The 26,978-nt window shown below is 37.6% G+C and overlaps 1 protein-coding gene across 2 annotated transcripts in view; it reads right to left on the bottom strand.

The window, feature by feature from the left end:
• The window catches only part of LOC134750546 (muscle segmentation homeobox-like), a 36,107-nt gene extending 11,062 nt beyond the window's left edge, over positions 1 to 25,045 (bottom strand). For both annotated transcript variants that reach the window (XM_063685745.1, XM_063685746.1), the window contains exon 1: positions 23,683 to 25,045. In XM_063685745.1, the coding sequence (XP_063541815.1) occupies positions 23,683 to 24,064 (382 nt within the window). In that variant the 5' untranslated portion in view covers positions 24,065 to 25,045. The remainder of the gene's footprint in view (positions 1 to 23,682) is intronic.
• Positions 25,046 to 26,978: the final 1,933 nt, after the last annotated feature.

The raw sequence follows: 26,978 nt of genomic DNA, 5'->3' as shown, positions 1-26,978 counted from the left end.
GATAACGCGAGGAAGATGATGATGTTGTGTACCATTTTGCGTGTAAATACAACGTTGACAAAGGGTTATATTATTATTTAACCCCACCTATTTCATCAAAATATAAAATATAAAAATGAAGCACTCGGGTTCAAAACCTAGTAGGGGCATTTATTTGTGTCTTTATCTCAAATGAGTTATGGATGTGTTCTATATATTTAAGTCTCTCTCTCTCTCTCTTCATAGCTATCAATCCCACATGGTGGTGGGGTCAGCTTTCCTGCTTAACCTTCTCCACTTCGCACTGACCACGACATCGTCCTCGGATACTCACTCAGCTAGACAGTTCTGTTGAAATTGTCACAGATGATGTATTTCTGTTTCCGCTATAACAACAAAAATACTAAAAACAGAATAAAATATTTAAGTGGGGCTCCCATACAACAAACGTATTTTTTTTGCCGTTTTTTTAGTATAGGAGTTCCATACTACTGTGAAACTTGGGCGCTCCAGGGGCTAAAGGAGGCAGTTAGCACTTAGCACAACCTGAAGACATTGCTAAGTTTCGCAGAGGAGCTGAGGTGGTTAGAGTAACGCTACCTCGTGTTTCACGCAAAATAGGCACAATTTGTCGATTTGTAGAAAATGCCCAGCAAAACTACTTACGTTTTCTTTCAAATTCCTATTCAAACTGAATAAGTAACTAAAATAGTTACAATATGGGTCCACGACTTGTTATTCAAGACGAAAACTCGGTCTGTTTTTCATTTTGTAAATTTTTGACTCGTCCCGTTAAATAACCTTTTCTGTCTTTAAATTGTACCTAAATACAGATGTCAAACACAATGAAAAAATCAACCTTAAAATACAGATGTCGCTAGTGACGTTGTTCACAGTTGCAATTGCTAAATTCGCGTTGATTGGCGGATGGTCAGCTGGCGAAATTGGTAACGCATTGGACCTGCAATCCAACGATGTAGGTTCGAGTCTCGCGTTGGCCAGAGTATGATCATCGATGATTTTTTCATTGTGATTGACATCTGTATTTGCAATTAAGAAGGGAATGGTATTTTTTTTCATATTTTCCTTCATAACTTTATTTTTTTCACTAAGAAAAAAACAATTGCTTTGTAATGTTCAATTTGAGCTCTTTCAAATGATGTCCCACTTGACCTGGTAACTAGTTTGAATTTTCGCCCCCTCTTTAAATTGGGTATTTTCCATAATTAATAAAAAAAATACACTTTAAATATGTCTGGGTTGTTCATAACTATTTTGAATTTCAAATCGATAGCTGAAGTAGTTCTCGAGATATTTAGCAATGTGACAAACAGACGGACGGACAGTCGCACCATAAGGGTTTCTTTTGTACCTATTTGGTACGGAACCCTAAAAAGGAAAATATATTTACATTTAACCTTTTCTGTACTTTAAATTGGAACTTAATTTCCCCTTTTTATAATCTTTATGTAACCTTTCGTAAGGCGTTCCAAACATCCCGACGCTTGTTCGGTCTAAACGCAGGCAGAATTTCACAATTTGTCCCCGCTTTTTGCCGCTCAGTAATTGGCGCTCACCTGCGGAGGCACTCCGACGCATCCAAATATGGCAACCTGCTCGGACATTGCGCTTTTTAAGAGTATCTGACAAATGTGTAATTATTTATTTAATATTGGCGGCGGTACGTTTTTGGGCACAATTCGCGTGCCGCGCGGACTGGCGAGCCACTCAATGTGTTAATGCCGTATTTAAAGATGGCCGACGTGACTATACCCCTCGCGGCGAATGATGGTCTATGACAGTTCCTTCAAGTCTCTTTTGGATTTAAAAATCAATCGATAAAATATGTTTTTACCGTATTTTTATTATAAACCCTCAAGAAAGTACTAATCTTCCAAAAAATTACTACCTACATACATTTTACGTGAGAGATGCTCCTTAAAAATGAGTCATTGGGACCATAATTCGCCGCGAGAGGTTGGTAGGAAATTACCAGGTAGGTAGGAAATTACCAGGTAGGTAGGAAATTATCAGGTAGTTACCCCTTTTTCCGCATAAACCAGTATAAACATGTTCTCTGATTATGTGTAATTGTTACAGCTAGATCTGGAGGTCAAGTTATATTAGAAATAAGCTCACTGTCCAGACGAAGTGGTTTATGAATTAAGCGACTGTGAAAGTGTTACAGTTACACTCTACTATAAGGTACATCTTATCTTGTCTTGTTGTTGTCTTGTTGTAAGGTCATCTTGTAAGTTAAATAATTAATTAATTAGGGTTGATAGCCTGTTTATAAATAACTGCTGCATGAACATGATTCATGTGCGCAGGAATAGGTAAGTAGACAGATTTTCTTTAAACTGCTTTTTGGGAAAATCTGCTTATTTTTTTTTTTTTGAAACTAGAATTTTACAATTGTAGTATATAATTAGCTAGGCAGTAAATAATTATGTATATAATAATTGATCCAAGTTGGTCTTTAATAAATGAACCATTAGTATTTGTATTTATTTATTTATTTGTAAGGATTGCCGTAAAATTGTAAATAATGTATATATTAGTTAGAATAGAATAGAATAGAATAGAATAGAATAATGTTTATTGTATAACTGTGTACGTACAAAGGTGGTAATTAAAAATAATAAGTATCAACAGTTGCCTGCTAGGGCGTACAATTATGGTAGACAATCTACCTATCTTAATTATATAATTGTTCTAGAAATGTAATGTTTCTTTTTACGTATAGTTTAAGATCTCATTCCCAGTCCTATTATACTTAGTCAACGCTATGTACTCCATAATTGTCGTACTGTATCAGGTGAAGTACTTTGACACAATTTTAATGCAACATATGTAATACATACGATGTGGCTGTACTTAATAAATAAAATAAAATAAAATAAAATGAATTTATGTATATATTTATTTAAAACTCAGTTCACGCTATACGCTATGAACTTTGCTACCTACATACTTTTAAGTTTTAAAAAGAGAAAAGTAATACAAAACACACTTTAACAATAAAACTTATTAAAGATCGGTTACTGAAAGTCTGGCAATTTTAACGGATTTCAAATAGCTTTTTTTAATTCAATTATTTTTTATAAAGTTCAAAATCCAGTTATACTTTCTTTAAACTAAAATTACATATTTGATACTATAATAATGGAATAAACCGTTAAAGTAAAAAACAAATTGAAGTTCTGTACTTAAGTAGATTTTCTAAAGAAATATTTCAACTAAAAAACAATGTGAACGCTTGTCTATTAAATGCCATCTAGATAGGTACTATACTATATTCTCATAGAACCAGGTAGATTAGAAATTCCAAATTAAAAAGAAATTAATCTACATCGAGAACGGCATTAATTAATTAAGTGTAAGCAATTAAGGTACTGTGTCGTGGATTGTTTTTCTCGTGTTTCGAGGAACGAGGGAAATCGCGAGACTGGCCGCGTAGCCAACATGCCAATCGCTTAAACTCCGTAGCGATCGGAACGCAACTGTTATTGTCGCACTAATACGGAAGAGTGATAGAGAGACAAAGTGTTTCGTTGTCGAAGCGATAGCTATTGTCACCTTGGCTAGGCCTGGTTAAAGGCTTCTACAAACGTTGCAATAAATGACGTGTGATCTTAGATCATTGCCGATGCCGGCAAGTAGGTGCAAAGAGGATATAATAGGATAGAGCGGTACTGTCATAGTAAATTTTGTCGCCACACTAAACTCACTGCCATCTATCGACACACATAAAAATAATATAAAAATGATTCTTTTTATTTGCATCAAATATTTTTATACGATTTTGACCCATTTTCATTCACTGATATGCATTTAAATTGTTAGATAACCGTCCACGCCGTCTATCCGAGAGTAGGCCAAAGGTAGTGGCGCCATCTGTTTATAAAATTTTCTTGATTTTCGAGGCACGTTTTTTCCTAAGACTGTATCCATCTATTACGGAGTAGGTGCAATCTTTGGTAGGTGCAACGAATTCAATCGGTCGGTCCCATGCGATTATCGGTGACGTTTAAAGAGGCTATTAGAGCGGTTTCGCATTACGTCCGATCCGAATCCGATCCGAACCCGTGAAAATATGGTCCGAAGTAGCCGTAGAACTATTTCTATGGTAATTTACGCACTATGTCATCCGATTTCGGAAAGAAATCAGACGGATCTAGTGCGTAAATTACCATAGAAATAGTTCTACGGCTACTTCGGACCATATTTTCACGAATTCGGATCGGAAGTAGTGCGAAACCGCTCTTAGATTTACTTTTATTTTTTATTTAGGTATTAGGTACAGACAACAGTACAGACAACATTTAATACATGAATACAATAATATAAAAGTGGTAGGCTCCATATTGGAATGCCATCCAAAGTATGCACAGCAAGAAAAATAAATAACAATGAGCAAAAACTATCCTAAAATTATAAAAAAATAAACAAAATATTTTACAAACATACTAAATTATAAAATTACATACATGATTGTAACATTTATTTTAATTATTTCCAAATATGCAAGTTTACAGTTCTAAACCAAAGCACTTACATACTACAATAAATCATATTATTAAATGCTAAACATGTTAAATTGCTTACCATTATTGTGCAGTATGATGGCCAAGAACTAACGACTTGCTTCTAATAGATACTTTATGAGCATTGTGAGTTAAAATAACGAATGATGGCTTATAAATTATATAGTATAATGAATGAAAAATGCATACAGATTTTTAGTGGCCATGAAGCGGCGGTAAAAAATAGTAGTTTTAATTTTACAAGCGTACCCGAAAGAAGCTCTTGAGTCAAAGCTCGATTAGGCCTCCTATCTCATTATATTATGTTTTAAAGCCTTACGGAATACAGTCACTAAACATTTTATATTTACTATTTCATGTATCATCTGTTATTCAAAGCAGCATTACCTACAACCTACCTACGTTTGGGTCGATTTATTTTTGTATACTAACCTAAAAAATATATAAAAGACCCGCGCTTGCGTTTTATTTGTAGATTATGATTTCTGAATTCGTTTCAAGTTACTACCTTAATTAACTATAAACCTACCGTAATTACGTAATAAGTCAAAGTAATGATTCTACAAATTGACAAGCCACCTTAACGTAAATACAAGACGACATTCACACGGCTCACTATTAGCGCTCAGAGGTTGCTGTTCCGATTGCTTACCTACTTATATGAGTGCCCGCGACCAGTGTAAATATGCTCTCGGATTTTAGATATTAGTCTATAAACATGTTACATATGATTTTACATGTTAAAGACCTTACGGCGTTATTCATAAAAGTCTGTCAAATATAACTCTATCAACTCGCTTGTCCCTATCCATCATTTTCACATTTCTGTTTGTTAGATAGATACAAAATGTAACGTATGTTAAAAAGAGGTTGTTAAGTATTATGAATAAACAATATTTTTAATACCTAAGTTGTAAAAAGTGCACTCGCAAAACCCAAATGAAATAATGTAATCTGAATATTTTTTCCTTCATTTTCATTTCCGTTACCAAATTTCAAAGACGTTGTACGGTGTAATGGAATGGAAGACACGAAAAATGTATTTAATAAAATGTATGGGAATTTTGTGACAATTGTTTTTCTTATTAATATCTAAAAAGCTCGTGATTCTGACTGGAAATATCATAAAAATTCCCAAATAGTGTACAACTTTGAATAAAATCTTCCATATGTGACTTGCTAGAGCTCAGGAAGCAGAAGAGAGATTCCAGTCCTAAAAAACTAGCTTCGAACTCGGAAATTTGATCAACTCTATAGCGCTTATACATCTATACGGTCGCCGGACACTTTTTGTAGGGAAACCGACCGGCTTTTCGGTTTTAGTTTTCGAAATAAGCGCTTACGGCTGCGTCCCTGATACAGCTTAATAACTATATAACTTTTTAAATACGTACAATTTTTATCCTAAAGCTATAAATTACCTCATATAGTTACATTGGTTCACCTGAGAGTTTGACGCGCCGGAGTTTCGTAAGCAATTCGTATACAAGACAGATTACAGCATATATTCTGTACTCTATCTCCTAAGAATACAAGCGAAGTTCCTTTACCAAGCAACCTCCGTCTGTCACGATCTTTCCTGAAAGATTGACGTGAACTTTAAGCCGAAGGGTTAAGGTTCAAATTGCTGATTATATGTAAGATTCTGGAAAGTAGTGCCAATCTTGTATCACGCGGTATCCGTAATTGCGATACTTTTATGGTAACTTGGGAATTTCTAGCTTTACTGCGACATAGATCCTATTAAGTGTTGCCACGTGCATAAAAATTTCTGTTAGTGCGCTGGCGAATTTAAATCAGAGTTAAATTATGGGCGAGAAGTGTAAGTTTATGGGACAGATTATAAAATACTACGTAAGATTTTTATTTTACTGAGTACAGGTTGTCGTGACTCGTGACTTGACACAAGTCGCATCAAAATTACCTACGTAGAGTACCAAATTAAGTTATTAGTGCGTTGTGTAATGAAAGTTTTGGTCGGTTTTCTTGTCCGTTAAGTTGATTTTAAGCGGTTTTTAATTAGTATTCCATTGCCCATCCAAGTTCCGATTCAATTTTCTTAAAAGTATGAGCGTTTTCTAAACTGTATGCACATAAAACATTTTATCGAAAAAAATCTATATCGTTAATATATTTAAATAAATAAATAAATATTATAGGGACATTCTTACACAAATTGACTAAGTCCCACGGTAAGCTCAAGAAGGCTTGTTGACTCAGGAATAAATATCTGTGTTCATCACACAAATAAATGCCCTTACCGGGATTCGAACCCAGGACCATCGGCTTCACAGGCAGGGTCACTACCCACTAGGCCAGACCGGTCATCAAAATTCATTTAACAATGAATGAATGAATGAAATTGTTTAATCCAGAAAATATTTCCATATGAGGTTAAAACATTTACAACGAATTACATAACAAACAATGTCCTATTAATATTGGTTCCATTACTGTTTTCTTCATTGTTAAGATCGATAGAGCTAATATATCTGCTTATGCAAATCCCAAAAAAGTTAATCAAATAAATAAATATCAAATATAGAGTTTTGAATGATTCACGGTTAGTTTCACTAGACTTATATTGACTGGGATATAGACCGTGATTACCTTTTGTATTATTTGTGAAATATGAGTTATGTGAGTTATGTATCGGGAGCTCACAAATAATACAAAAGGTAATCACGGTCTATATCCCAGTCAATATAAGTCTAGTGAAATATCAAATATCTTTATTTTGCATGAAATATGTATTGAGCAAAAACTATTATTTGACTTCTGAGCACCTACATAAAACATATCACTGTCCCAGTATGAGCAGTCATCTTTAAACTTAAGTCATTGTCAATAGAGATGGCAGCGGAGTGTCATCCATTGGGCATTAGCATGTCGAGCACTAGGACGTATACTTTACAAATATTTATACTAGTAGCCCGCATGATTTATTAGAAAACATAACGCAAATAATTTACTAGGTAATGTATAATTACACAAGTTCAAGTCATTTAAAGTGCTAATTGGTCACAAAAAAGTGCAGCTCTAAATTTTGCAGAAACTTTTATTAAATCTTTCAATGTCTAATCCAATCCCGTAATTGCTGAAAAATATTGAAGTCATTGAAATTCCATAATGAAATAAAACAGCCAATTTTTTTGGTTAGTACGGGTTTGATCCCATAGTTAAAATTGTTCTGTATGTCACTTATGTCCTATATTTTCACCTCGCCACATACGGCTAAGGGTTGAATAAAACACGCTTTATAATGTAAAACAAGCAAATCCTAAAAAGTAAACAAAATAACCCTAATGGTCGGGGAGCCCAAGAGGGGATTTTTGTAGTTACTCGAGCGCGTCAGATTAAGATATGAGTGATATTTTGCTACCCCGTGGAGTCTACCTTTACCAATTTTAGCCGTCTATGTTGAGCAGTGTAAAACGCAGTGCTAGGAGAGACCGCCGAGTGAGAGCCGCGGAGATAGCCCAACGAGCAGAACGTGCAGCTACCACGGGGAACATGAGGGAGCTGTACCGTGCTGGTAAGGAGCTATGCAACAAGCCACTACCCAACCGACCCATAGAGGACAAAGCGGGAAAGGTTCTTACCACACAGGAAGATCAAACATGAGCACTTCGCTGAAGTCTTCCATACCGCAGTCGACGGTGACAGCGAGTTCGAAGCTGATGAGAACAAGACGGTTGCTTTGAACATCAGTGTCGAGACTCCAAGTAAAGCCGAGATATCGAAGGCAATAAGAGCGCTCAAAAGTGGTAAAGCACCAGGCAACGATGGCATACCAGTAGAAGCTTTAAAAGCGAATTCGGAAGTTGTGGCCGATATAATGTATCCCTTGGTCTCTGCGATATGGGAAACTGAACAAGTGCCGGAAGACTGGAAAGAAGGCCTAGCTACTAATAAAGTTGCCCAAAAAAGGGAACTTGTCCCAATGTTCCAACTGGAGAGGAATAAACCTGTTGCCGGTGTGCTCCAAAGTCCTCTGCAAGATCCTGTTACACAGAATGGCGAGTGCTGTCGATTGCACGTTAAGGGACGAACAGAGTGGATTTAGAGCAGAGCGGTCTTGCATTGACCAAATCAACGTTTTACGTATGATTTTGGAGCAGTGCAACGAAATGCGCAGCGAACTCTTCACTCTGTTTGTGGGCTTCGAGAAGGCGTTCGACAGAGTCAAGTGGGCAAGTATATGGCGCATACTGAGGAAAAGAGGTATACCAGACAAGATCATAAAAATTACACAAAATCTTTATATGGGTTCCTCTTGTAGACTTATGTATAAAGGGCAGTTGTCAGACCGTATACCTGTCACGGCTGGGGTGAAACAGGATTGTTTGCTGTCGCCGTTGTTGTTCCTTGTTGTTTTGGATGACGTGATGCGCAGAGTAACAAGCCAAGAGAGGAGGGGGCTCCCGTGGGTTAATGGAGGAAGCCTCGAATACATTGACTTTGCCGACGATCTTTGTTTACTCGCAACATCACGGGAACATCTTCAATCCAAGGCCAATGATCTTGCAGGATTTGCTGCAGACGAGGGCTTACGCATAAACTGTTCGAAAACAAAGGACATGCGCCTTAACACCTTGGATGCAGCGCCAGTATATGTCAACGGTGAAGCAGTTGAGCAAGTTGAGCGATTTACGTACCTAGGGAGTGTGGTCGATCCGTCAGGGGGAGCGGACAGCGATGTCGAATCGCGCATCAACAAGGCGCGAGCAGCATATGCGCAGCTGAAGCCTGTATGGACGTCCACCGTGATAACTCGTCGTACGAAAATCAGGATGTTTAACTCCACGTCAAGTCGGTCCTGCTGTACGGTTGCGAGACATGGCTTGTGAGGAAAGATGTCACCAATCATCTGCAGGTGCATAAACAAACGCCTGCGACGCATTCTAGGGATTTACTGGCTACGAACCATCTCAAACGTCAGACTATAGCAGATGACTGAGCAAAAACCCATAGGACGTGAAATCCTTGAAAGGAAGTGGCGTTGGATCGAACACGTACTCCGTAGGCCGGACAACCATCTGGCCAAGCAGGGTCTCCGCTGGAATTCGGCTGGCAGTAGACGGTCGGGGAGGCCGTGTACTACATGGAGGCGATCAGTTGAGAAAGAGGCTGGCTCAACTGGACTCGACTGGAAAGAGCTGGAAGTAGCCGCTCAAGATCGTGACAAATGGAGGATTCTTCTGCGAGCCCTATGTCCCTAATGAGGGATAACAGGAATACATCATCATCATCATCATCATGTTGAGCAGTTGGTTGCTGGGGGGTTCAACAAATCGTTAAGCAGATTGTGGATTTAGTCATTTTAGTCAAAATTAATGCTATAATTGTGCTATTACTAAATCTTACAATTATTTGTACACATTTCCTTAATCTGACGGTTTTAATGTGAAAATCGGGCGTCGAAATTGTGGTCGTCAGATTAAGAAAATGCGTACAAATAAGTGTCATATTCAGTTATAGAAAAATTAGAGCATTAACTTTGACCAAAACGACCAACCCTCTGAAATTTAAAAAAATCTGTAGACCTGCTCGGTGGAAAAGAAAACTTTATATAACCTTTTTTTCTTCTTATCATCTAATCTTTCGATTCCAATAGGTCTCTACGACGCTCGAGTAACTATACATTTAGCATCGCCGGCTCCCCAGCTATAAAAAATCCATAAAACCATGACACGGTCACGTACGCCATCGAAAATGGTAATTTGCTTTAACCGCTGACTGTATATACAATTGTACATAATACGCTACTTCTAGTTTTCTAGCTTCAGCTGGCCCTTAACGAGGAATCCGCTAGGCGAGCGCTAATTTCCAATAACTTTTTCTGTTATACTATATTTAATCGCCATTGACATGTGTCATGATTTATGGCTACCTGTCAAACATGGCGACTGTGCTGTCACAGATGGTTCTTTTTTGACGTTTCAATGGCGACAGGTTTGGAAATATGGAATATTATCAAAGTGTCGTACAGTCAGCAACAAATAGTATCTTCCACCCTCAAATACTTTTCACTACTTTTCAGAATATAAATATTATCTCGACAATTTGCATTCAAAAGTATCTGCAATAGTTTAATTAGTCTACATATAGAGGGACGGTTTTTGGTCTAGAAGTCTTCTAGAAATCACCACTTTCGCGCTTGTCATCTCATATATTTGTGTTCAGGACATCACACTGAATGCACTGATACCAAATATACCCATGTCTGCGACGACATGAGCGAAAAGTAACCTAAAGCCTGTTCCGCCAAGCTACTAATAGTAGATATATATCTTTTTTTGTTAAGTTATTAGAGAATGGTTGTCTCTGACCAATGAAGACCAAACTAATGCCTACTTTTGACGCATAGTCTGGTACGCTAACTTTTGATGCTGATTGTACTTATTATTTGTCGGATGATTGTGGAATAAAACTAAATAATAAGCTCCACATTTATGTCTATGCTTGAAAAAAAGTATACAGCCAGCTAGTCACAAAGGCGATCAAGAATATTTGAGAAGGTTCTTAAGTCATTTTGTATATTATACACAGGGGGTTTGGTTGGCCATGTCACCAGCATGCGCCCGGCTCGATGGGCTAAATTGGCACAGTATGGACCGTACGGTACTACCTATCAATCTCCTTGATACTTCATCTTGTACAAGATGAAGTATCAAGGAGATTGATAGGTAGTGACATCGACCACGTAAACAGTGCAGCAACAGTGTTGCAACTGGCAGGGAAAGGGAACAAGGTACTTAATGTACCTACTGTTTGGGGCAAATCTTTAATTTTAAGCAAAGTAAAAAAACACTTCCTAAATAACATTCGATGGGACTCAAACTTTGTACATCTAAACAACTTTTATCAAGCAGATACGTCTGTGAGTGATACCTACTACATTTTTTAATGTTAAAGGAAAAATGGAAAAATCCCACCGGACCGGTGTTCCCAGTGGGCGTAAGTTAAAAAGTCTTGTCTTCAAGTTGTAAAATTTTTGGTTTGGTTTCTAGTTTTTACTAAGATTCACGAGCTCTTCCTATCGTAATAGGATGAGAAGGAGAGTGTCCCATGATGTTTATTTCCATTCCGTTTCCATTTTTTATAGACTAAAGGAACGGTAACGGAATTGAAGGAATGAAAAATGTGTGAGTAGTGTTTTTCTCGGGATCAAAAAAGCTCCTGATTATGAGTACAAATAGCAAAAAAAATACTAAATCTGAAAAAAGTGTAGTGTACAGCTTCAAAAAAATAGCCATGGGTCATCAGTTATCTGCGACTAAGGCCTGTGTAACCTGAGTCAAAACGGTGTACAGCTTCAAAAAAATTGCCCTGGGACATCAGTTATCTGCGACTAAGGCCAGTGTAACCTGAGTGAAAACGTTGAAAATTAGGTTTAAACAAAATAAATTCGCGATAGACATGCTAAAATTATAATTGTATATAAAAAGGTAATGCTGGTAAATGCAATCGCGACACGTGACCAATCGCTGCATCGATAGCACTCTTCTATTTGATTGGCTGCCTTCACTCACGTAATTGGCGCAAATCGGGGACTTCACGCTTCGCCGCGCCGGCCATTTCATTACCTATTGCTGATTTATTATTTGATAACATTATTTTTAGGGATGCGCGAGATATGAGGCACCTTACAAGGTTTACCGATGGTCAAGTTTGCCCCTGGATAGTCTGGATGGTACGAGTATTAGTCCTTAATTTACCCTCCTTCCTATTTCCAGAGTAAATACTCTGGAGAGCAAAGGTGGACGGATTTCAGGTGCTTTATTGCCACTAGATGGTAAATAGAACTACGGACAAGAATGGATTATTTGTTTGCTGCGTTTTTAATGAGACCTGTCATTAGTCTAATTCTGCAATTTCTGCAGTTTATTTATTTAAAATTAGTAATTAGCCGCGCTACAGCATGTAGAAAATTTCCTGTTTGCGTATTTGAGAACATAAATTACAATGGCTGTAGAGATGTAATGCATAATTGTGTTCCATCGTATTTTCACGGAAACGTACGAACGTGTCTTGCTGTTTCAGTCAGTGTCAGTAAAAAAGTACTGAGGTTGACTGAAGTAACATGACAAATACGAACGTTTCCGAGAAAATACGATTGAAAACAATTATAATTTGCACTACATATGTACCTATCATACTGAGGTCGACTTTTCTTATAAAACACTAAATGGCCGTAGCGACGTAACCACTTGACTGTCTTGACTTGTCATCTGACACAAGGTGTTAAGTTCCATTGAAGTTGTAGTATTTTGAAATCATGCTAAAAGTGATTTGCGTCGAAAGAAGCAGAATGGAACCCTTGAAATATAATCCAATTATACATATTATAACCAGCACCGATAAGGTTTCAATAATTTCTTTTCATTACCTATTGATTATTTTTTATTTGATAGCAACCGATGCATGGCGTAATTTTAAACTTGGGAAATTAAATTGTGCTGTGTCTAATGTGCCGTGGAATAGATTTTTTAAACGCGATAAGGGCTAAATTAAATTATCGTATTCGTAACAACATTTAATACCTTGCATTTATTTAATACGCACCGTGAAACCATCCTTTTTTCCCTGAAGGGTAAATTTTCCTACTACAAAGTCATGAATTTAATAGGTACACAATATTAATTCGTGGTTTGACGGGTGGCGATGACAATATCTACGTTCCAAGGCAAATGTGTTAGACGATTTAATAGTATGTAAAAGCTAGTGTTAAGACTCAATCGCTGACATATATTCGAGTATACCCGGACTCGGGTGTTTGTAAAATTTAAACACATCCATGATCCATCGAGTTTAACAATGATAAATCCGTATCCTGCTCGATTGTGAATTCGTAATAATTTTATTAGAAAGTTTTGCGAGCCATTATAATTAATATTTAATATCAATTTTGTAAAACAGTAAATAACATCCATGCATAGATCGTGATCGGCAACGCAGGCTTCGTCAAGTGGACACAAAAGCAAATCAGCAACAGGCTTCGTCATCGACTTACAAATAATGTAATCCGCAACAGGCTTTGTCTAGCTTAACCACTAAATTAAACTATTTAGGCTATGGTGCCACCCCGGACCGTAGCCGGCCCAAACGTCCCCATGACACTGGCAGCGTTGCCCCGTTGAATTGCCAAGGAGATCTGTTGGACCAGGTACGATCCGGAGCGAGGATCGCAACCCCTATCTCTCAGTCGCCGACCCAATTCCCACACAAACTCCTTAGCTTCCGCATCCCAAGGTCCTGCAGTCTCCACCGCAACTGGTATAAAATCATACATTGGTTCCAAGGCAGAGTGCTTCGTATGCTTCTGTTTAGCCGCATACTCCGCAGCTGAACCAGCAGCACCGATGGTGTGACTCAGATGGTGATGGTGATGGTGTGGTGTGATTTTGTAAAAAGTGAACCAATTTGAACATAGGTTAGAAGACCTGGATGCGAGACATAAGCCCTCTCCTACACGTACAACTTCAACTCCACTGCGCGTCGTGTAATACTGTATTATGGGCCTTGTTTGTGCCACATCGACCAAGTGTGATCTATTGTGGCGGCCCTTTAAAGTTCATCTATCATCACTAATGCCCATTGAATCTAGAAATTTCCTTATTCTTTGGGCTGTAATGTGCTGTACCTCATTGCTTCGCCTCAGCGCGTCGTGTAACCGCGTTTTAAAAACGAAGTTTGAATTTGCGAGCCATACCCAGGTGAGGGGTCCTGTCACGGTCGCCATGAGCCATGAGGTGAGGGATAGAGGGGTAGTCGAGTGAAATACAGGCGCTCTATAGAATCCGTTTTCTACTGTCAATATAATAAACTGTTTCCTCTCTCCGCTCTACATCTATATATCTATGCTCTATGCTATACCTACACTACACCACACAGGCGTTCCATAATCCGGATCCCGAGAATAAAAATTGACGGAGCCGGACACGGCGAGGAGAGAATGATGATTACAAATGCCCGCACCGACAAAGGTTGTGTCGTGTTACGCGCAAGTCCCAATTTCGTGTACATTCTTAAATGCCATCGGACCTAAACGGAGCGTCAATTTATTATACACTAATTGGGAGTTAAGAAACAAAAACTATACTTAATTTAATAACGCGGCTTTACAAAATAGATCATTTATTACTTTACAAGATATCATTAACAACACGTTGAAAAGGTTTTTGTTTTCAGTAATGACGTCGAACCATTTATTTTGACAAGAAAAATGAAGTGTTCGAACGCGGTTGACAGAAAAAGTTGGGTGTTAATTATTAAATGCCAGTTGGTGTTTATTAATGATTCGTATTGGTTATTAATTTCAAATTGCTACCAGTTATTGGAAAAACTAGTTTTATATTATTGATTGTATTTCATCAGATTGGAACAGCCAACCAATAATTAACACCCTCCATTGCGCCAGACACTTGGGTATCTTAAACTCGTTTCTATATTTTGCAGGGGCTCAGTATGGAGAATCTTTCCTATTTTAGCTGTACCTATATTAATTGGAGAGAGACGTATAGTCTAGTCGAAAATAAGGAGTTCTAGAGCAGAGCTCAACGAGGGTGCGGAGTGTTAGGGTCGGCAACGCGCATGTAACTCCTCTGGGGTTGCGGGCGTAGGTACATAGGCTTGTCTCCGACGTAGTATAAAAAAAAAAGACTAACGCAGCGTGTTACGTAATCGAACAACTCGCGACAGCGAAGCGGCGCGGCGCGGCGCGGCGGGCCCATGCATGGTGTTCGCGTTCGCAACGAGATCGCCCACGTATCACATAGGACACTTCTATATAGGTATAGCCATTGACATTGACATGAACCTGTAAAGTAATTTCTCGATATAACTAATTACCTTTTTGACGTTTTTTTGCAATGCTGTTTGTAGTTGCCGCGCTGCAACACTACAGCAGTACCTAATGCTGGTGTAGTATGAAACCAAATGGTACCTTAAGACTAAAGTGGTAGTGGGTCTCACACATTGCACGTAGGCCGTATGGCGTATGGCCACTGAGGTAGGAAGGTTTGAGTGCCAACCCTGGAATACGCAATGCCAAAGTTCAGAATAATGTGCCTGAATATTAGAGAGAAGGGTTAGCCCTATAGTTGACTGGTAGATAATGCCATTTGTAATTTTTTTTTTGTATTTTGTGCAATAAAGGTTAAGTAAATAATCTTTTTTTAGAAGAAGATTATCGATTTTCGGTTAATTGAATCGGTATTTCATGGATAAATTGCGAAGTGGAAACGTAGAGACTGCGGAAAATGCTCATGCTGGTGTATGATGGTTGCGAGACACATGACAATCTGAAATGGAGTTAAATAGAAAGGACAAATGATGTAAACAAATTTTGTTATCTATTTTAACTAGTAAATTATATAAATAAAAGGTTTAAGTCTACAAACTGTTGATAGAATCATAGTTGTCCACAATAAGTGCGAAATGAAGGTAAATTGGTTTGTTTGTTTGTTGTTTACATTATTTGTTATTATTGAACTACACTTTATCTAATACTTTCAAGTTTCAACCCCCCTGTGTGAAATAGTGACTTTTGCTATATCTAAGTTTAGAATAAATTTAAAAGTGGAAAAATTACTGCCTTGGATGAGACTTGAACTCCGGACCTCTGGATCGATACTCCAGCGCTCTGCCAACTGAGCCACTAAGACCTCATCCGTTAACATCCTCATTCATTCTCGTTTAAGAAGTGTAACGCTCTTACGGTAGATGTCGCAAGGATCCCCTAGAACCATATGGTGGACAGATTCGCTGGCTATGGATGAGGTCTTGGTGGCTCAATTGGCAAAGCGCTGGAGTATCGATCTAGAGGCCATGAGTTCAAGTCTCACCCAAGACAGTAATTTTTCCACTTTTAAATTTATTCTAAGCTTAATAGCGTCGTTTGCAGACGTTTCTGCTTGTTAACAATTAATTTTGCTTTATCTCTCCATCATATGCCTATTGGCGGATCTTTAGCTTTACGGCCACCCCACACTAGCATCTTCTGAGCGTCGGCGTCTAGTCAGCTCTATGGAAAATAGCGTCGCTGCGCAGTTGCGCCAACGTTGCGTCGATCAGCAGCCATAGAGTTGCCGCCGACGCTCAAAATACGCTAGTGTGGGGTGGCCCTTAATGGTGCGGCCAGTGTGATCTCTTTCATTTTCCTTGGGTAGCGAGAGACGCCAACACGAATATTCGCCGAATCCCGATATTTGTGGCCGCACCCTTAGATCTATAAACTGGTCTGCAGTAAAGGCACTAAACGGACAAGTTCTGTTATTACAAATATTCATGACATGCTTTACCATTCTTGCAATAAAAACTTTATTTTAATTCCTTTAGACCATGAAATAAAACTATGAAAACGGATTATATCGCGTATATTGAATTTATAATACATCCCGACGTTTCGAACTCTTTACAGCGTTCGTGGTCAACGGGTGACTGAGGAAAGATTACAAAATGCAAAAATACCCACATACTAAAATAATGAACAATCATAGACTACAAACTTTAAGGCTGGTTGTACATGCAAAATCGGTTCATAAGGCTAGTTATACACTATAATTATTTTTCAAGTAAAGATATATATATATACGCGATAAAAATAAACTATGCCGGCTCCAACCCTACACCACGGACCCGAGAAGATTTAATTCCCTCCTAAATTGTAGGAGGGTATCCCAATATGGGACCGGCAACAAACTCGGCGGGACACATCTTTTCAAAACATCAGAATGTCCAGCATCATCCAACACTACGGTCTCACAGTCTATGTCTCGCTTGCTCCTTTATCAGGTGGACTACAGGATCCCAAGCTGGTGGTAGAGAAAAGCCATCTTCCCTATTAAAGTTTGGATATTTCTTAATCTCAATGGCCTCGCGCAGCATTCTGGGTATGTAACGCTTCTCCTTGGCAAGAACCAGAGGCTTATCAAACTTGATTGAGTGATTGGCTTTATCCATGACATGCTCACAGACAGCAGACCTAGGTCGACGGTGCTTGACATCAGCTATGTGTTCCTTCACCCGAGTGGAAATGCTCCGTTTCGTCTGCCCGACATATGATAGGCCACACTCCTTTAGACCACTTAGGTAAGAATATTTGTAACAGCTCTCTTAACAAGAATAGATACCATTTTAGTCACTTAGGTTTTCTATACAAGGCGTGTAGTACCGGTGTGTTGTACAGTACCGGCCAATAATATATCACCTCCATGTTTTTACGGTACAACTTTTTAGGGTTCCGTACCCAAAGGGTAAAAACGGGACCCTATTACTAAGACTCTCATGAACCGTGATAGTTAGACAGTTGAAATTTTCACAGATGATGTATTTCTGTTGCCGCTATAACAACAAATACTAAAAACAGAATAAAATAAGTATTTAAGTGGGGCTCCCATACAACAAACGTGATTTTTTTGCCTTTTTTGCGTAATAGTACGTAAACCTTCGTGCGCGAGTCCGACTCGCACTTGGCCGGTTTTTACATATTTGTAAGTGATTTCCACGATTTCCACCTCACTACTTTAGGTAGTCTAGTAGTAGTCCTTTGTGCGAGCGAAGAGAAAAATTGGTCTCATGTAATGGTTTTTTCATAGTTATTATTTTTTAAATATATAGTCTACTTAATTTTTTTGTTAGAGCTTTTTTAGTAATATGCCGTCTCCTAATGTCATTCACAGTATTTGTAGTATTCACACATTGCAGTATTCATCATATATGTATTAATATTGTAATTATTATTTTTATTACAAACTTTTATTGTAATGTAAGGTCAGGGTGGCCAAATCCGTCAGCAGATCATTTCCGTCCAACGGCGTTTACGGGTATTCAAACAATAGTACACACTTACTGACTCGATAAGTAAAGCAGAGAGAAAATAGGTATAATAGCTACTCGGGTACGGGAACACATAGCTGATGTTAAGCACCGCTAACCAAAGTCTGCAGTCTGGAAGCATGATAATGGGCAAAGAGTACAAAGACGTAATAAAGTTTGATAAGCCTCTGGTTCTCGCTAAGTAGGAGCGATATACGGCGCGATTCGGGAAATGAATTAGAGATTCACTAGATATGAAATAGTAAAGATATGTGACATCCTACGGGTAAAAGTACCTTATGGCGGTTGACGCCAATTAATATTGGATGGCGCCAGCCGCCATAAGGTACCTTTTGCCGTGGGTACGTTTTACGAGAAATGAAATATGTCGTTCCAAAGTCAACACAGTACCTACTCGTAAATTATTTAACTTTCAAATAGGCTTACTATTTATAATTCAGTTGTCCTCATCAAGAACTTCAATGTCATTACCTAGGTCTTTTAAAACAAGCATATGTAAACAAATGATCGTCTTCACGTTTTTAATTGAACCTATTTGAATACAAAGGCGACCTTATGGCTTTTTTTTACTCGGTCATTAGCATGGTAAATAAGCAATTACTAACTAAGTAGTAAATCTAGTGATTGTCTGATTTGAATAAGGTCTGGTTGGAATTAATTCAATGAATCAACGAATTTTAGTAGCGGAAAATAATCTATAATATTTTTTCAGGTACATTTGCATAATATTTTTGGTTATTTCTCTTTCTTTCAATAATTATAACATACATTAATTGGTGTATGTGGAGTCCCCAATCCGCATTGTGTTAACGCGGCTGCTTATATTGCCACGTGCAGTGAATGGGACGTAATTATATTTCGTCGTGATAATGATACAATCATTGTTTACATGATATAAAGTCTAATTTCACGAATTTTCGAATGAATGCCTGCAAAAAAATAGCAGTATGATAGTATTGTCTTCGGTTACCGCGATAGTTACTCATGAAATAAAACTATGAAAACGGATTATATCGCGTATATTGAATTTATAATACATCCCGACGTTTCGAACTCCCCCGCCCGTCACCCGTTGACCACGAACGCTGTAAAGAGTTCGAAACGTCGGGATGTATTATAAATTCAATATACGCGATATAATCCGTTTTCATAGTTTTATTTCATGAGCAGTATGATAGATTTTTTTCCGCTAGTGTACAGGGGGGTCCAAACCTCGACATCCAAAATTTTTTTTTAGATTCCTCACGTCGTGGGCTATCAGAATATACTCCATCTAAGTTAGCCGATTTTTCGTAGTTTTCGGGTTATTATATTTTGAATTTTTAAACTTCCGGGGCGAACCAATTTATTTTTTAATTCGCAGCCAAGTGAGGATGGATGGTTTTTTAGCACCTGCGCCGTTTATAAAGTATTATCTGACAAAAATAAACATTCAAAAAAGTCCAATACTTTTTTTTTAAATAAATTAATTGATTCACCCTGGAAATTCTTAACAAAAGTTAAAAGTTCAAAAATTCATAACTCGAAAACTACGAAAAATAACATTGAATTCTCGTGCTCATTTCTAAATAACAAAAGAAGATTTTTTTGATGAACTTAACGAATACATTGACTTCGTTTATACAAACATTACCATAACATTGCTTTACAAGAAGCCCAAGCAATTACTGCAGGTTCAATCAGACAAATGAAAACGTTGACCGCCGATTATCATTGGCTCATTTCAATTTAATTGTCTGAACTAACTTTTTACTTTCACTTTTCCTATATCTCGTTTTTTGGCGTTAGAAAAGACCACACGAACTTGCCGTGACTTTTTGTATAATTTTTATCCGGAAACTAGATCAGTGAAGGTCGATCTTACTTCGGATCCTCTACTATTACCATGAAGAGACATACGCACAGACTGACCGTAGTGACCGTGGTTTGTTGTAATGTAATTAATTATAATTGATGTATTTATTAATGAGTTACACGCTCGTGTAGACGTAAGTGGAGTGTCTGTCAAGACATGTCTGTCAAATGAATTATATTTAAATAAATGTGATTGTCTTTTAAGAGGGAAGAATACGTACTCGTCCATACAAAAACAGAAAATGTTTTTCCACTTCTAAATATTTTCCATTTTCAATAATTTTTAGTACGTTATTGACACAGTGAAAAACTTGGTTTATAGGTTTTCCTTTTTTTCAAAATTTGCAATTACCAAAAAAATATATTTAAAAAGCGAAACCTGTAACCTAGAATATATTATGCTGAAGCGATTGACATCATTATCAAAGTGATTTGTTAAGATTTAGTTAGTGGTAACCGTTTTCTCCCGAAATGGAAATTTCATAGAAAAAGTACCGTTATTTCGGTAGGATCACAAAGCTTAACCCTTCTTCCCACTTAAACAAAATTACACATTATTCATATATTTACTTCACGCAGTTAAAACGTTTTCAAGTCAATTCGTAAGGCTAAATGTTATTTTATTACAATATACATATTAGTTGCCATTTAATTCGAACCTTTCTTGAACCAAATGAAGTACTTAGCAAGTTAGCATTTCTTTTCTTTCATAGTTTTTTTTTAAACAAATGAAATTCATCCCAATTTACTTATACAACAAGGTTCAAATTAAAAATCCGAAAATTTTGTATTGTGGACGAGGATAAAGGTAAAATGACAAATATAAGTGGAAATTGGTTGAACCTACTGCACCTTAAATGCGATTACGTATAACGTATTACTACCTATTGCTGAAATTTCCATGAGAGAATCCATTAGAACCATTACTTTGTGTCTTGACACAGATTCGTTTCCTAATTACAGCTTGTCACTATTCCAACCGCGTATCAGATGGTGTGTCAGGCGGATCGTCTTTTGTGACCAGTCTCTGCTCGTTTGTTACGTATTCAATTGTTGCTAATGCAAAAGTAACTATGTATTTTTTTTATCGTATGACGATTACAATACTCTGTACATTAATTAATTATTTTACAATGTAAATCTACATTTTTCCAAGTAGGTAATGGCTGCACGCCTTAGGGTTCATCCATTAATTACGTCACACGAATTTCTAGGTTTTTTGGCCCCCCTCCTTGTCACATTTGGCAAACCCCCCCCTGGTGTGAAGTCACATTTTTTCAACGAAATCGGCAAATGGAAATAAGTATTATCGTTCCAAAAACTTGTGACCCCTCCCTCCTCTTTGTCACAACATGTCACATTTTCTTAACCCCCCCCCCCCCCCCCCCCCTCTTAACGGGGTTTTAAAATCTTTCACTGGGATATCGTACTACAATAGTGGGCATTCCAAGACGATATGTCGAACAGTTATATGGCAACCGTACTGTCTTCCAGATCTCGCGGTTTTAAAGTGTTATCGACTAAAACAAAAGTAATGGTTAAATTTAATAGTACCATAATAAAATCATAAAGAAATACTTTTAATCGTCCCTCAAAAAGTCTGATTTGCACAGCAGAGAATACTGTTTCGCAAATGCTGTAATTTTTTTGCTGTGTTAGTTTTTAGGTTAGGTAAGTATTTATTGACGATCGTTTAATTTTGAATAACATAATATTTATATCTTAAAAATAATACTGAACCAAAAATTAACTAAGGAAATATAAAATTAATCTGAAAATATGTAGCGGCATGTATTGAAGATACTGGCAACATTTATGATTAAGTACAATTTTCTTCGTAACATTTCATAAAGTATTTTAAAAGTGCAAGAACGTACGTCACTCGTTTCCAACGCAAATCTGACAAGTTGACCAATGCGGTTCTCGATAAAGTTCCTCGTCACGGAGCAAAGCGTGTCGATTGACTTTAAAAATGTCAGTGACCCGTTTTAATAAATTTCATAAGTCTGAGTCTCACAAGAGTTTTTTATATTTTATCAGCAGATCGTAATGATTATAATTTGAAAAAACTTCCAACCATGGTTCCAAAATCTTGGTTGTATCAAACCTGGTAAAAGAAGGTGGAAAGTTCCATAATTACGGATAAAAGGGGATAGTCGAATCACAAAAAAGGAAAACGTGTAGGGCAATTCCGCCTACCTTCTAGACTTTTTCTGTCTTCACTAGTCAGTCACGAAGATAGCTGTAGTACCTATAAGTAACCGCGCGAATGTTACAATGTAACGATCATGGCAATTACCACTTCCCGAGTAGTTACTGGACACCTGATAGCGGAAAGAGGCACGAAAGAAGCCTGGCGTCCGTTAACTCTATGAGCGGACGACATTCTAATAATAAAAATCTTTATTGCTTTTAACCTTAGATGTTACATATTCTAGCTCTGGATCGGATAAGTGGTGTATTCGACAGGGGGCCTGCCCTGAGCGATAAAAGGTCGAAATCAGATGTTAATTTTGTGACAGCACATTATAATTTCTGCTCATCTTAGCCCTTTTCACGGTCGCATCATAAAAGAACTCAGGCGTATCCAAAAATTTACGCAGACACTAGTTTTCCGAAAATCTGTGATCTTCATCCAAGGAAATTTTACCGAAAATCTATGTTTTTTCGAAATAACTTGACCCACTCAGCACAAAAATTCAGAGTAACCCATAAGCCCTTTACACACCGCTTCTTGTATTGGCACTCACGATTTGTTGTTAGGGTTCCGTACCCAAAGGGTAAAAACGGGACCCTATTACTAAGACTCCGCTGTCCGTCCATCTGTCTGTCTGTCCGTCTGTCACCAGGTTGTATCTCATGAACCGTGATAGCTAATAGACAGTTGAAATTTTCACAGATGATGTATTTCTGTTGCTGCCGCTATAACAACAAATGCTAAAAACAGAATAAAATAAATATTTAAGTAGGGCTCCCATACAACAAACGTGATTTTTCTGCCGTTTTTTTTTGCGTAATGGTACGGAATTTTTTGTGCGCGAGTCCGACTCGCACTCGGCCGGTTTTTTGGAAACCGAAAATCTTTTGTTCGGGGTCTTCGCCCTCGCCACTTTACAACAGAAAAAAAAATCTCAGATAACTAGGTAAATACTACTATCTAACGCTATAGACAAAAAAGTATTTATCCCACTTTCCGATTTTGTATTAAGTTGAAATTGAGTCACCTAGATTAGTTAACTTAGGTGACAAGGCAAAGTTATGATACCATCAAGCAGATGATGGAGATAAAACAATTCGACCTGATTAAATTAACGCTCGTTAGAATCGTCCTGATAAACGTAGATGACTGATGGTAAAAAGTAGAGTCAGTTATTGCTGCTCATTTTTTCCCGGCCTATTTAGCTTCTTTAGAAAACTGCAAAATTTCACATGAATGTCCTGTGACATGACGTCAACTTACCATTGGGTGATCCAGTTCGGAACATAGGGTTAGGAGCCATCCAGGGGAACGCTCCGAACGGCCACGTCGGCGGCGGGCCCTGGTACAGCCGGGGCAGCATCGGCTGCGGCACCACCACTCCACTCCTCTCCGTCTCCTCTCCGTTTCCACTCTCCCGTCCTTCTCTATCGTCTTCCTCTCTCTCATCTCCCGCGTTGGAGTCGACGTCCTCGATGTCCACGTCACTGTCGTCCGTCTCGAGCGTGTTGCTCTCATCGTTGCTGTGCTCCTGGTCCTTGGAGGGCTCCTTGCTGCCCAGCAGCGAGTCCACGCTGAAGGATATCCGACCCTTCCCGCCGCTGTCCGCGGCCTCTGACCGCTCGCATTCGAGCGAGGTCTTCATTTCATCTACTCAGCATTTCAGATGTCAATACGCCATCTTTACTTAAAATTTTGCAAATTTTACCGTTAAAACGACAGTTCAATTTGGATTCTAATTGAGTTTAATAGGATTCTTATTTGGTTTCCGGAAAAACGTCCGACCGTCGGCGGTTTTCAGTTGTTGCAAAATTTCCAGCTGTCAAATTTAGAGCATTGGAAAAAAATGCACTATCGACTGTTAATTGATATACACTCAGAGTCAAACTTCACTTTGAGGCACAGTCACAATCGCACAAATCGCGTCAACTATCGGATTGAGCAATCGGATATTTAGTTTCCAATTTGTACGAACTCGCGCAAATCGCGTGGAAGCGCGGTGAAAATCGCGCCAGCATTGGGGCGAGTGCCGACTTCTCTGTACCGAGCGAGAGAGACGGTATTATACACCGAGGAATTTTAATAAGCGGCGCGGCTAGAGCGGGACGACGATACGAGCCAACATGTGTGTAAACGCGATATTGAGTAGGCGGGGCCCGTCGCGCTCAAATTAATACTCTCTGTGGAATACGCCTTATAAAATAAAAAGTGTGCAATATCTTTTGAGTTCTATCAGAAACTAATAGAGTTTAAATTCGCTTGGGTTTATAAATAATAAACTGACGTAATAGAGTTGAGAGTGTCGGATTGCAGCAGCTATTGTGTTGAATGAAAAAGGAGTAAATAGACTGGTGCCGTAGGCGGAGAGGGGCTTTACGATTTAATTATTCGCAAACGCGGAGGCATTTTGTAGCTCGCTAATGTCTCATTGTCATTAGGCCCGCCATGTTTGATTTGTTTATGACAGTAGGTGAGAACGGGTGACGTTTTGGAAACAAAACGTTATTTGTTGGCAGTTGCCTCGGAAGTGGGCTGGCGCGCTCCTATGAAATTCGAATGTTGGAATTAATACTGTTTTGTATGAGTTAGAAGTTTCACTTCAACTATCTTATTGGCTCAGCTATGTGTTTGTAGTTACCTATTGATGTTTAAGGGGATTTGCGATAAGACATACACAATTTACACAAAACCGTTTACAATTAACCGGCAAAACAATCGATAACTTTCGATTTTATAGTCATGCTCTAATTACTAATATCTATAGATATAAAATATTATTTAATGAAATCTGTTAAAAATAACTATAACTAGGTACAAATCCACCTCATGGATTTGATCTTGAGATTTTCAATTATGTGACTTATTTTTTACGTTCTACTTTTTGCACTCCAAATAGAATCTTTAATTTTGAAAACTGAATTTATTATTTATTTATAGTAATTTATTTTTATTAAACGATAACGAAGCTTGCTAATTGTCATTAAATTTGTCCCGCCATGTTTGATTTGTTCGATTAGGTGAGAACGGGTGGCAGGAAATTGGAAAAATTTGGAAACAAAATAACAAAACGTTATTTGTTGGCAGTTGTCTCGGAAGCGGGCTGGCGCGCTCCTAATATGAAATTCGAATGTTGGAATTAATACTTATTCTTGAGTATGAGTTAGAACTTTGTTCAGTTGATTTTCAGTAGATACCCTCCTACCTATTAACCGTAGAATAAATTGAAGAAAAATTATGTTAAGCCACAATAGACCCTGACTGTAACCGCACCGGACTCTTTCAAATATGTACAAATGTTGTAGGTACTTATACTTTTACTATATATGTTCTACTTTTATTAATACTTCACTTTTAATACATAATGATACCACCCCTTAAAAGCTACATTTTATCACTTGAGATTCGTTGAGGGTGGCGTTAGGGAAATATTTTGGTACTTATTTAAAATTTATCGCTGAAAATGGTTAAAAAAATATTTTAATGGAAGTGGCGCTTGTTAGGTAAACATTAGTGTTTTCCGTTCGTTAGAATATTTTAATCTGAAGAAATTTGAATGTTAAATGACAGTTGGTAGGTATAGGTACCTAATTTTCTGTACTTCTAACTATGCCAGTTTACAACATATTTATTAAATTATGAATCTCCTATCGTAGAAATCAAGTAAAAAAATCGAAATTAAAATAATTAAAATAGGTGCCATTTTATTTATTTATAACTAAGCTGGCAATTTTTGTAGCTACAGCATTTCTTCTAAAAACTTTAGGTTTCAGGCTTTGTTCAAAATACAATCGTAACTACCTAATTACAGGTAGGTATCCTTTAGATGAGTTACCTACTTAGACTGGGTATGATAAAGTATCTATACCTATGTCTTACCATAAGTCTAACAGATGAAATGGGCATGGGATATAAGAAAAAGCAAAACGAATCGTTTCAAAAATTAAAATCTGCTATATGAATTATGAATGATTCTATATAGGTAAATGCTACGCCAAATATTGCATGCTTTGTGAAGCAGAATGTAACATCTTTATATTGTAAGAACTTGTTTTGTGTACTACATTCTTGCAAATGAATAAATGATTTAAAGATTTTAATGATTTTGTACCTGCATAATTAACTATTATTTTTGCCAGATAATGCTTTAGATGCAATAAGACAATAATTATTCAATTAGGTAGTTAATTACTTATCCTTTACAAAACACTTAATATTGAACCACTATTTAACAATACTGTTAGCAACTATAACTACATTGCTACATACATGTGTACCTCGTCACAAAACATGAACACATATTTATCAAACCAACCATCGCATCAGACAAACTACTCGACTTCTGTACAAAACAAAAACACCAGCTATGTAAGACCCATCACAAAATTAAATCTCCCAAATCAAATCGTTAGCGCCATGTCACTTAACACCGCGTTAATCCGATTACAACGATATCTGCCATCTCTTTGTGAACCTACTATAATGTCCCAATTTAACATCAACCCAAAACCTACCTTATAACCATCCAATAAAGTTTAAATTGTAGTGATAAAGTTTGGGGA

The sequence above is a fragment of the Cydia strobilella genome, chromosome 20 (assembly GCF_947568885.1).
Source record: "Cydia strobilella chromosome 20, ilCydStro3.1, whole genome shotgun sequence".
Lineage (NCBI taxonomy): Eukaryota > Metazoa > Arthropoda > Insecta > Lepidoptera > Tortricidae > Cydia > Cydia strobilella.
The sequence above is the reverse complement of the archived record's forward strand: the minus strand, read 5'-3'. Positions and strand labels throughout refer to the sequence as shown.